General features: G+C 35.4%; 1 protein-coding gene across 24 annotated transcripts in view; it reads left to right on the forward strand.

Annotated features, from left to right (window-relative positions):
• Positions 1–13,274, forward strand: part of mark2b (MAP/microtubule affinity-regulating kinase 2b) — an 88,284-nt gene that overhangs the window by 34,714 nt on the left and 40,296 nt on the right. For all 24 annotated transcript variants that reach the window (XM_009303144.4, XM_017357016.3, XM_009303148.4 and 21 more), the window contains exons 3-6: positions 1,248–1,301; positions 4,817–4,865; positions 11,797–11,862; positions 12,068–12,138. In XM_009303144.4, coding sequence (XP_009301419.1) covers positions 1,248–1,301; positions 4,817–4,865; positions 11,797–11,862; positions 12,068–12,138 — 240 coding nt within the window. The remainder of the gene's footprint in view (positions 1–1,247; positions 1,302–4,816; positions 4,866–11,796; positions 11,863–12,067; positions 12,139–13,274) is intronic.

A 13,274-nucleotide genomic window follows, 5' to 3' on the forward strand; every position in this document is an offset into this window, starting at 1 on the left:
TGTGATCGATTAAGTAGTAAAAATTTTTCTCTTGTTTACCCGTTTAGTTTCGACCCACGTGACGCACGTTTTTGGGACTTAAAAAATTCGCCCAGCCGGGGTTTCTAAAATGTCCAGGATTTGACTTTTGTTTTCGCTTTCTAAAGCTGTCCTTATGCGTTTTTGCATCATGTTTTTATTAAAGCCTACTTTTGCTTGGCTTCGCATCTGTTGCGAAAAATTAACCCCCCTCACAGTTGTCATGAAGGGTAATATTAGCTATATGAACCAAAATTATCGTTTGTACCAGGCTGTAATCATGTTTTTATCAGCTGTAAAATTGGTCAATTTACCATTGCAGTCAGAAATTATCTGGATTTCCTGCAGTCAGCCCCAAAGGGCGAGTCGTTGAATTGCAGTTTTAGTTTTTTCCGTATTGGCTGCCCGAGAAGGAGCGGGAGGTTGCCACTTGGTTTTAACCTTTTTACACCTGCTATTATTAAAATGTGTTGTTCTTTTAATAATGGTATTAACTGGTTCTGAATATTATGAGCTTACCTACTTTCATCATGAAGACTCTAATATGGTTCAAGTTTGACAGGTTGGTTCTTAAAACTTGTTTTAAAATAATGTCTGTGTTAATGCAACTTGTCCCAGAAGTACAGAATTAATCCTCAGTTCAATAATATATGATTTGATCTGATTAAATGTATTTTTTGCTCATATTTAAACTATAAAAATGTATCGTGTGATTTTTAATCTGAAATATGCTGCTCACTGATGTCAAAATTAGATTTATTATGATATAACTCTGATCTATAACTCTTGAAGTCAAGCCTTGGACTTATTTCTCAAGGTAGAGAAAGCTCTTTTAACTTTCTAAATGCCATCTATGCATATATGCATCTATACTATATTATCATCCAGATCAATATGCAGCAATGTTCAGATTACTACTGTATAAGCTTGTTATGCTACTTTAAATGCCTGGGTAGGTACTTCAGGATGTATTCTGATTGTCTATGAATGTTTTATTTTCACTCATCAACTGGAAAACCTTCTGAAAGTGATTTATTTTCCTGTGTCATCATTCAGTGTGTGTTATGCATGTTTTATAGTGTAGTATCATGTATAGTGATCTGATTTTAAGAGTTAGAGCAATTATTCAACATTTTCTGCTTAGTGTTGTTTTGTAAACAGGACGTAACTCTGTTATTTTGTAATAAGGAATGGCATTTTAAGACGGGGTTCTGTTTCTTTTGTCACAGGTAGCGGTGAAAATCATAGACAAGACACAGCTCAACTCGTCTAGTCTTCAAAAAGTGAGTCTGCAGATGTGATCTGTTTCTATCTGTATATCTGTGTCTGGAGAGAGGGCACAGAGGGGGTAATTACAGGAAGACAGGCTGAAGGATTTCCTCTGACGTGGATATGAAAGGGGTTCTGCTTTTCTTTCACGCACACATACAGCACCTACGCTGCTCATGCATCATTAACTTTTTGGATGTAACTGCTGCAGAGTCCTGGAGGGACATTAAAGTAATGAGGCTGAGGGATTGTTCCTGCCGCTAGTGAAATTTTAACAATGTATTTCGGCCGGAAAATATTAATACATCGAAGTTAGTGGTCAGTAGGATTATTTAAGATATGCATTTTTATCACTTTTTATCACGTATCACTTCTGATACAAAAGATTAAAATGATTTCTTAAAGGTGTCTTGAAATGAAAATAAACCATTTTAAATGTTAGTTATAGTCTGTTGGTTTTAAGGATATATATTAGGTAGTTTGCTCCAAAACAGTGACAAAATTCACATTTGGAAGATATAAAACTAATATAAACATCCAAAGCTTGCAGTTTTTCACTTCCGCCTAAATGAATCAACGATTTTTTCCATGTCAACTCAAACGTCAGTTTCTCATCAAATCTTGACCAATCAAATGCTTTCTAGTATCTGACATGCCCCGCCCCCTTCAAGACAATTCTTATTTGCTTTTCATTTGATGCACTTGAGGTCAACCATTCTTACTGGCAGAGCTGTGATAACAAATAAACGCTATTAGCTAGGGCTTACCGATTAACCGTAAAGTAATCAAAATCGACATTCATAATCAAAAATCAATTTAATTTTTCCAGGCCAATTTTTTCAGTCACATTCCCTAACGCATGAGTCTTGTGACCCCACTCTCTTACAACTGATTTATACTTCTGTGTTGAGCAGATGCTTATTGTATGGCATAGCCTCTGTGTTGCCACATACTCGTGCACATCAAAAAAAAAATTGTATTATACGTTATAACGACAGAGTTTTTGATGTTTGTTCGGTTTGATAGCGGTGACGAGCATGGATGGCGCGAATTAATTTTAGTTGTTCAACGTTGATGTTCAAAAATTTATCAATGTTAGTAGATAGTGTGTGTTTCCGGGAACACTTTATTTTGATGGTCCATTTGAGTATTAGTAGACTGTCTGCTTAATATCTGCTGATGCTGCTCCTTCAACAGGCATTTAACTGACTATAAGAAACTTTGCAAGTACATGTCAATTTACACTAACACTAACCTCAACCTAATAGTCTACTTATAATCTAATGATAATTAGTTGGCATATAGATGCAATGTAACTTAAATTCAACAAACGGACCATCAAAATATAGTGTGACAGTGTTTCCTTCAATTACTTTAAATCAAGTAATACACCCTTCATTCAAAAATCTCTCACTGGTAATAAGTGAGGATATTTACTCTACAAAACTTGTCAGTAAACTATGAGGGCAAAAACAATATAAATAAATAAAATAATCGTTTATTAATCGTAATTGATTTAAGATGTTTAATTAATCGAGATTTTGATTTTAGGCCAATTCGCCTGGCTTTACTACTGGTTGTTTTTGTAAAAGGGGAGGAGCTAGTCTGTCCCACTCTCTCTTCATTTTTTCGTTAAGATTACGTCAAACATGAAATCAAAACTTGGACATTTCAAAGAACCTCACGGCACCCTTAAGGACTGTGAAAATAAAATGAAATACATTAAAATATATTAGACAATTTAAACTGTGGTAAAATGTAAAATGTTTTTATTATTAAATTCAGCCTTGGTGATTATAACATCTAAGTAGACTCAGTTTTCATTGGTGGATCACTATAGCCTGTGTTTAAACTAAAATAAAACATAGCTGTGTAAATTAGAATTGGAACAAACAGTTGTGAAATCTTGTGTATATGTGGATTTTCCAATGTTCGTTATGACATAATGTATTAGTAAAACCTGCTATAAAAAGCTAACTCCAACGTCATTTTTATTTTGTTGCTCTTATTTGGTCTGCCAGTTTGACTAAAGATCCTGAAACAGCTCACAGCAGTCTTTTTGTGTGTGTGTATTATAAAAAATTGAAAATACCCATGAAATGGTGAACTGTTTGTGAATACTGACACTGCCTTGACACTGCTGCTAGTGGCATTTTTTTTTGAATATGTAAATACATGCTGCATGTTCCTCTCACTAGCAAAATAAACACACAACTAAAATTGCGGTGGTTAAAGGCTGCAGTTAAGCATCTGATAATCGCTATGTGGATGTTTGCACAAGCTCTGCAATTCAAGCAGCTTTAACAAAAAAACATGGTCAGTTTCACTTTTCATTCTAATTACACTTCAGTTTTTACTATTGATCAACTTTTCAGTGTTTGTGTTTGTACTTGAACTCTTGAAACAAACTGATTTATTCAAAATAATGCATCTAGGACTTACTGTATGTGTTGCCTCTAAAACCATATAAAAGCAACCTGACCAGACTTAGGGGCTGTTTACACAACAGTGTTTTCAGCTGAAAACTGGAAACCTTTTATGTGTTTTCCCTGGTACATTTGATTAGTACATTTTTGGGACTTGCAAAATGCAAAATTCTACAAACAGGTTACAAAGGAGAAGTTTTTTAAACACATTTTTGCCATAGCTGTCATGTAAATGTAGGTTGAGAAACCAGCAAATGACCTTAAAGGTCCTTTGAAGTGCTTTGACGTGCATTTTTTGTATTTATTGTTTAACGTGATCTCAGCTAAAACACAGAGAGGGTGGGACATCAAGTAGCCCCTCTTCTGTAAAAAAAAACAAAAAACAGCCGATATAGTTTAGTTTTTATTACAGTCTGCCTTTGGCAATAATTAAGATCAAGTTCACCAAATGAAAAGCAAATGAATAGTGCCTAGAAGGGGGCGGGGCATGTCAGATACTAGAGAGCATTTGATTAGTCAAGATTTGATAAGAAACTGAAGTTTGAGGTAACATGAAAAAAAGCCATTGATCCATTTAGGCGGAAGTGACAAACTACAAGCATTACATGTTTATATTGGTTTTATATCTTCTAAATGCAAATTTTGTCATTGTTATGTAACACATATATTCTTAAGACTGTCAGTATACTAACATCTAAAAAACGTTATTTTAGTTTCACTGGACCTTTAACCTGAGTCCTTAATGCCATGTAAGCGGCCGATCACAGTGATTGCACTTTACGTTCCAAAAGCGCAAGCTGCACCACACTGCCTTTTTTGTTGACAAGACTTCTTTAAAAGTCACTGATTTTGTGTTTTTGCGACTTTTTAATTTTATTAATATTATTTTTAACATTTATTTATTTATTTATTTATTTTTCGCTCAGAGTTGACTTTTTCACAACAGCAAAAATGCGAGGTTCAGCAGGCCGTCAGTAAATCATTCAAAAAGGGCACCTCAATGCAAAAAATGTGATCGACCCCTAACTGGTTATCAATTTAACAGGTCATAGACCATTTTCATAAGTTTCTAACTCATTTTTCTCATCTCTTTATTTTATCAGGTCTTCCGAGAAGTGAGAATCATGAAGCTTCTGAATCATCCAAACATTGGTGAGTGATCTAGAAAAAAGCCATTGAATAGGCCACACCACAATTATTAGATTTATTTTTGATGTGAATTGTTGAAAAGTTTGTGTGAAATCAAAATCTACAATGTTTGTTTTGCTAGCTCACATTGTGATGGTGAAGGTGAAAAATTAATCCGTCCAAGTTAATCCACTGAAAAAAAAAAAAAGTTTCTTTTGGTAATCTTCAATGCAAATCTGACCATTTGCTTCCGCCTTTGGAGTAGGTCAACCTGAGGACTTCCATAGTGACCTCATAATAATACCCACTTTTATCGTTAGTTTGCTATAAGGCAGTGGTCCCCAACCCACGGGCTGTGGACCGGTACCAGTCCATAAATCAATTGGTACCGGGTCATACAAGAAGCCATTAATTATTTAGTTTTTTTCTTTAATGAGTCTGAATGATCTTTTATTTTGAAAAATATTTTATGTCAAAAAATTACCGTATTTGTCGGCGCCAGTGGTGTAGTGGTTAATGCGTCGACGCATGCACTCTGGTGCTCGCAGCGACCCGGGTTCGATTCCGCCTTGCGGTCCTATGCCTATAAAAAAAATACAAAAATTACCGTATTCTCTCAATTATATCTCAGTCACTTCAGCACTAAAATTTAACCAAGCTAACAAAATGAGTAAGAAACAGATGTTTTTGGAAAGTTTCTTGTGGTGAAAGGTGAAAAGGCCCAGTGAAGAACCCATGAACTGCCAAGGAATGGATCCGTAACCTGTTTGTTAACTAATCAGGTGAATCCAGCATGTCTGAGCAAGAAGATATATTACTGAAGATCGCAAATGACGGGGCCCTTAGGGGCCATTCACGTATCACGTCTATTCCGCACACAAGTTCATTGTTTCCAATGGAGGCGTGCAGTTTGCGTACACATGTTGTGAGCGACGCGCGCATATTGAGGGTTGAAAACATTTTGTGACAAGAACTCACCGATCAGCTTCATACTTTGCATGGAGTATACACATTTCGGTAAACTAATTATATCAGACAAACACAGAACACCCAAACACTGCTGTGCTTTTTAATTTTCTCCATTAATAAAAATTGTTTTAGAGTTGCAGCAATGTTTTGTCAACAGTTGATGGTCGCCTAGCAATCTACATACACCCACCCCCCAGGCCGCTGTAAAATTGTCAAGTTCTGCATTGATAAAAAGACTGGGGACCACTGCTATAAGGGAAAGATGTAAAAAAGAAATACCCAACAATTACTCAATATTACCTTTCAGTTGGAATAGAACGTCCAGTTCACACGGACTTTAAATAACACTTTAACTGCCCCACCACCAACATTTTTTTTGGACTACATTTCTTAGCTCCTCATGTCGCTAGTTAACACACTCAATGCATTTTTTTCAATACATCCCATAATTTCTATATTATCAACCTCTACCAAACGGTTTATGGTAAAGGGACTGGAATTAATACATATACTATAAAAAATCTGTAACTTTATTTTAAAAGCATAATCAAAATAAAACATTTTTGAATACTAAATCATCTTAATTTTTTTAAGTCTGCCATAAAATATTTCAGATTCTCATTTTACTCATTTTATTGTTTAGTTTTTTACAATAAAACCAAAATAAAGTGTAGTAGTGCAACAGGATTATGTTTGTGTTCTTGTAAACCAACAATGCTGTGTGTGTAAACCATTATTAAAAACAGTCAAAACATGGTCAATCTTTGGTAGAGCAGGAAGTTAAAGGGATGAGCCATAGTTGTCGATATCAACATCCTGAAGCTTTGAAATGGATGCTAAATGAATGTGTTGTTTAATAAGTGCTGATATGCACTCGCTGAAATGTTCACTTGAGTCAGATAATGTTGATATATTGGATTCTGTGTTTATGTGTGTGTGTTTGCCTGTGCTGTCTTAACGGATATGCTAGCTCATTAGCACTCAGCTTGAGCTCATAAATATCAAAGCACAGAGCTGAAAAATGAAAGGAGAGACTTTGCTTCTTTGAGGACGCAGCGCTGAGGTTTCAGTCCTGGTTCAGATCCTTTGCTTTCTCTGTTCAGTGTCCGAGCGCGGCTGTGCTGGGATCAGATCACACAATCACAGCCGATTGATCTCAAACACTCCTTAATCTTTCCATGACGACACACACAAAGTAGGGATTATGTATTTTATTTATTGCATTAATGTCAAACAGTAGTGGCCTGTTTTCGTTGAATAGACTGCAATGAATAGAATAGCTCTGAGCTTCGCAAAAGGACTCCAAAAACAATGCTCATTTATATAATTCTACTTTATTAATGCATCTCTCTGCTCATTTAGATTTGGAATATTCCATTTTTTTTCTTTGGGGGTTTAATTTTTGTTTATTGAAACTCATTCTAATGCTATTTAAAAGTGGGATCTTGTGGGCTGTTATGATCCTTGATGGAAATATGTCTAAGGAATTAAAAGGAGTGACATAGAGATGAACAAAAAAAAAGTGATAATTTAAGATGGCAAGAGAAAACACAAAACAACAAATTAGCACCACAAAAGATTTATAGCTCCCACAGTATTTACAATATTTATAAAAAATATAAGATAAAGTTGAAAAGAACCAAGGCAAACGGCAGAGGGAACTGAAGTTTGCGCTAGCAAATCAAAGAAATAAATATAACAAAAATATTCCCTTAATCTCCTTCCCAATCCTCTAAGTAAGAAAGTAACAATATCAAAAAGAAAAGACTTCAGTGCAAAAGCACCCTGAACATACTCTAACTAAAAAATAGAAACAAAAATTAGCGCACTTCGCTAACTAGTGTGACTATACATCAATATTCCTGCATGCAAAGTATGTATGTCACGTGACTTACTATTTTGTTCCAGATCTCCCTCGTCTGCAAGTCACAGAAGGTTTGAAATGGAGCATTAGTGAGCTAAAGATGTAAAAAAACACATCAGAACTCTAACAATGGATAACCTAAACAGATCTCACTCAAAGTCAACATTAGTTAATCTCACTCAGTCAACATTAGTTAATCTCACTCAAAGTCAACATTAGTAATAGCTACAAACACACACGGACACCACCAAACAGACAACACGCCAAACAACAACAATAGCTCATCTCTTCCCGTTGCCGCTTTGGATTTAAAGGGCTCTGCAACGAGCGTGATTGGCAAAGAAGAAGTTGATTAGGATGGGCAGTCCAGTCAGCCAATAGTGCTCCGAAGTAGGCGGTACCTGTAAAATGACAGGGCAGGTAAAGAGAGAGAGAGACAGAAAGAACATACATGCACCAAAACTCTGCAGTTCATAAGCGCACCGCGAGTCACATGACAAGAACTAAACTGATCAGCTTCATACTTTGTATGAAATATATACATTTCTACTCTAAAGAGAAAAAAAAAAACTAAATTTAAATTACTAAACAATTTTGTAATCTAGTTGATCAAAAGTGTCTATCAGACAGAGGTTCAGCAGCCTTTGACTACATGTGTTCTCTTTAAAAGGAAAATATTTAGTTAATATGTACACTGTAAAAAATGTAATGACAAAAAGTCAAGGCAACAAATATTTTTCTATTGATTTAACTTATTTTAATAAGATTTTTAAAAGTTTTTCAAGTTTCAACTAAAATTATGCAAAGTTATACAAAGTTTAACTTAAAAAAATTGTCAGTTGGATTGATGCTTACTGAGATGACTAGAAGGTCATTTGATTCAACAAAAGAGTGCAGGACTTTTTTTTACAATGTTGCTTAGATTTACAAAAGATAAATACATTTGTTTTATTTATTCTTATTCTATTTATTTATTTATTTATTTATTTATTGTTTTGCCATTTATTTTAAGTGTAAAATTATTACTTATGTTTAAATGGCAAAAACTTTTTCAGTAATATTTAAGTCCAAAGAAAAATAGACGGTTGTTTACTTTTAATATTATTTTGTGCTTTATTATTCGGTTACTGAGCAGCATTAAATAACACTTCAAAATATAAGGAGTTTTCATGTGATTTACTAAACTAGTTGTGTTTTAAAATTAATGAATGCATAGTAATCCTCATAATTCCTCAACTCGTTGCATCCCTATTCTGTTTTAAATCCTCAATTATGTGGTCATATTTTATTTTTGGGGTCAACTATCCCTTTAAGCAAGGTCAAGTTTTTCATTATTCTTTAGAAAGATACCAAAATGAAGTGTTCAGAATACAAACTAAACTAAAAACTCAACCAAGACAGTCGATTCAAAGTACTGATTCACAGTTTGTGCAAGGAACTCCCTTCGGGCCAATAATGAAACCCAGCAGCGTGCGTTCAATGCGTGTAAGTGTTTTGTTTGTGCATCTGTCAAATTCACTTAGTTTGTTGGAATTGTGTTGCAATTTAATTCTAGCTCTAATTCTAGAGTTTCAGTGATGTATAAAACTGTAAAACTGTGTTTCTAAATTGGAACTAATAACAAATATTGATTACACACTGATTTAGATATCTGATTGTTCTGATCATAATATTTTTAAATGTATTTGTTAGGGACCAGTATTGCACTGTGCCTCATGCTGACTATAAACTCGCCAGCCTGGTCTTAGTTACACATCTGTTAACTAATACCTTTAGTTGGCCTTTTGCTGTTTCAGCAAAACAAAAAGTCTTGTTTGCTTTGTTACGTTCATACAATTTGTCAGTTGTGGAAAATAGAATGATGTTGACTGCAGAGAGACACAGGAGCAAGTCTGGATACGGAGACTGGCATGAACATGAGACTGTGCGAGGGTTTTTAGTTACACAATCCAAAAGATCCTTGTGCTACATTGCCTTAAAATCCACATGAACTGGAAGATGCGGCTGTTTTTTTTTTTAGGATTTTGAATATTGCAATATTAAATGAGAATACAGTGGGCAAGGCTTGTTTTTTCTACTGTGAGCTGATTGGCTGGAGTAAAGTAGGCATTTCATTCAGAAAGATCGGGAAGTTATTACCGTCAATGGTTGTTACAACCTAACAAACACCCTTTCTGTTTGTTATCATAGCGCTGTAAAAACTGACAGTTGGAGGGCCGTGGTTAACATATTTAACTATGCCCCTTCAACTGTCAGTTTTTACAACCGAGGCAAACAATTTTTTCTTAATGACATGCACAGATGAATTGATCACCACAAAACTAGCAATGTGAGCTAACAAAATCACATGGTTAATTTTGATTTCATGTTTACTTTAAATGTTAAAATCATAACAATTTAAAATATAAGATCATAAAGGTTTCACTGAATGTTTTTTCACTGCGACATTTGGATCTGGTCTGAGGGAAACACATTATTTTAGTACCACATTGGATGAACGCAAGTTTTCTGTCACTGCTGAAAGTGACTACTGTGAAATTGAGAACATTTACATTAAATCATATAAAGTATATAGATAGTTTTTGTGAAGCGAAAAGTGTAGACAGGTGTGCAAAGAGTCAATGTGAAGGCAAATGGCTCTCAGGGTGCTTGCTTCATGATCTCATCTCCTGATTAGGATCATTCTTGCATGATATCTCTATCTGTTTTTGTGTTCAGACTTATCAAGAATTTTCAGGATTTACATTATGGACATAAATAGTGAAAATGACACACAACACAATACTATTAAACTGTTTTTCCATTATTGTGCTGTGCTGAAGGGTTCTAAGAATAGTCAGGTATGGTTCCTGTTGTATTTCCTCCATATGAACCTGGAATGGCATGGTAGGATTACAAATAGTTATCTGCTCACAATTTTCTTAGACAAGCGTGCTGGAAGAGTGCATTTGCACATGACCTCAACACTGTGTTGCCTGTCTGTCAGTTTCTCCAGAGCTGGCTAAATGGTGGATTCTTTTTTCTGTTATTTAACAAGGTGAATATCAGACAAAAACAAAAATATCATCTTTCATGTCATTGTTTGATCTACATATGTGTTACCAAGAAAACGACACATTAGCATTATATTCCGAAGAGCTTTGACCATTTTCCATGGAAAATAACACCTTTTGTATATGAAACTGGACCGGATTGGCACTTAATGGAATGTTCTATGTATGCTAATATTAAATGAGAAAACAGTGGGCGTGGCTTGTTTTTTTTTTCTACTGCGAGCTGATTGGATGTTGTAAAGTAAGCATTTCATTCGCAAAAGTGTTTCAGGAGAGTTATTAAAACCTCACAAACACCACCTCCTCACCATTTCTGTTCGTTGTCAAAACTGACAGTTGGAGGGGTGGGGTTAAGTGTTAACTGCTCCCAATAATCAGACAGACATAATCTGAGACTTTACCTGAAAACAAACACTAAGAGCACTTTTGGATTTTAATTAAAGATTACAGGGGCAAACACCTTTTTAAAGGATGTGTTCACCACAAAGCTAGCAATGTGAGCTAATAAAATCAAAATGGTTAGTTTGATTTTATGTTTACTTTAGAAAAGAAAACAGTTTAAGAGATTGGATAATGGAAAAGCAGCTTTATAGACTCGGCTATTGCTAATCATGGTATTTTTGTTGCCCAGCAAGTTAGCTTTACACTGGTTCCTTTAAATCCTGAACAATAACCCAGCAGGATTTTTCCATAGCCTTTTGGATTATTGCCAAAATTACATTTTTTCTCTAACAAAATGTTATTATCCATTATCCTTTGACATTTTGTTGATGAAGATAAATCTCTAATTAACAAATTAATTGATTTATAAATCTTGAAGCCTAAATGTTTTATTGATTTTGAGACTGTAAAGTGGACTTGTGAATAGATGGGTTTAACATAATGACATTAAATGCCTGCAACAACCTTAGTTTTGCCACTTTTCGAGGTGATAACAGCTTTAAAAACTATTTTTCTGTTTTTGAGGAAATGCATTTAAATACCTTGAGGTTGTTAACCTCATAAATCAGATTTGGCGTGGTCAGCCTCTATGTGTTGATTTGTGATCATCTTTCTCTTTCCCCACCAGTGAAGTTATTTGAGGTGATCGAGACAGACAAGACGCTGTATTTAGTCATGGAGTATGCCAGTGGAGGTGAGTGGGCTGAAAGCCTAGAACTGCTGTCAGCTGTCAATCATGTCAAGAAATAAAACCCAGGACGCTGCATTTCAAATCATGACATTCTCTCAACTTCCTTTCTACTTTGCCTCTTTCTGTTCTTCTCCTCCTCCTGTACCACTTACCTCTTACCTTCCACCGTCATTTTCTACTCTGTTGCAATATTTCTCCTTTTTTTCAGGCGAGGTTTTTGATTACCTTGTTGCTCACGGGAGGATGAAAGAAAAGGAAGCGCGTGCCAAATTTAGACAGGTCAGTGTGAGTGCGTGTTACGTGAGTCATACTTCAGTGCCAAAGCTCACATGTACATACGATGAGGTCCAAGTCTGGGGCCGCTGATGAAAATGTGTCTACTTTGCATTAATATAACATATTGCAGGTCATACAATATAACATATTATAGATTATTTCATCAGAGTAACATTATAGTGCAAAAGTTCAACTCAAAGTATTCATGTAAATGTACATAAACCTGTTGATACAAACAGCATCATGTTTCTTTAATCAATTTCAAAGACTTTGACTTTGTGACTCTTTTATTTACATTCTTGTACATTTATTTGTTCTTTATTATTTGTATACATACACACATATACACTCCCCGGCCACTTTATTAGGTACACCTTACTAGTACCAGGTTGGACCCCCTTTTGCTTTCAGAACTACCTCAATCCTTCGTGGCATAGGTTCAACAAGATACTGAAAATACTGGAGATTTTGGCCCATATTGACATGATAGCATCCATGATGTGAATCTCCCATTTCACCACATCCCAAAGGTGCTTTATTGGATTGAGTCTAGTGACTGGCCATTTAAGTACAGCGAACTCACTGTCATGTTCAAGAAACCAGTGTGGGATGATTTGTGCTTTATGACATCGTGCATCATCCAGCTAAAAAAGTAGCCATCAGAAGTGTAACAGATAGATACACTGTGGTCATGAAGAGATGGATATGGTCAGCAACAGTACTCAGGTAGGCTGTGGCGTTGAAAAGATGCTTAATATGTTGTAATGGGCCTAAAGTGTGCAAAGAAAATATAAAGGTTGGACGTGTTGTGCGTTCAGAGATGCTCTTCTGCATATTTGAGATACTATTAATTATTTGAGATACTATTGCCTACTATCAGCTCGATCCAGTCTGGCCATTTTCCTCTGATCTCTGACAGCAACAAGGCATTTTTTGACCACAGAACTGCGCTCACAGGATATTTTCTCTTTTTTTTTGACATTCTCTATAAACCCTAGAGATGGTTGTGCATGAAAATCCCAGCAGACCAGCAGTTTCTGAAATACTCAACAACAAAAATGACACCAACAACCATGCCACATTCATAGTCATTTAAATCACCTTTCTTCTCCATTCTGATGCTCGGTTTGAACTGCAGC

Source organism: Danio rerio, chromosome 7 (genome assembly GCF_049306965.1).
Source record: "Danio rerio strain Tuebingen ecotype United States chromosome 7, GRCz12tu, whole genome shotgun sequence".
Taxonomy (NCBI): domain Eukaryota; kingdom Metazoa; phylum Chordata; class Actinopteri; order Cypriniformes; family Danionidae; genus Danio; species Danio rerio.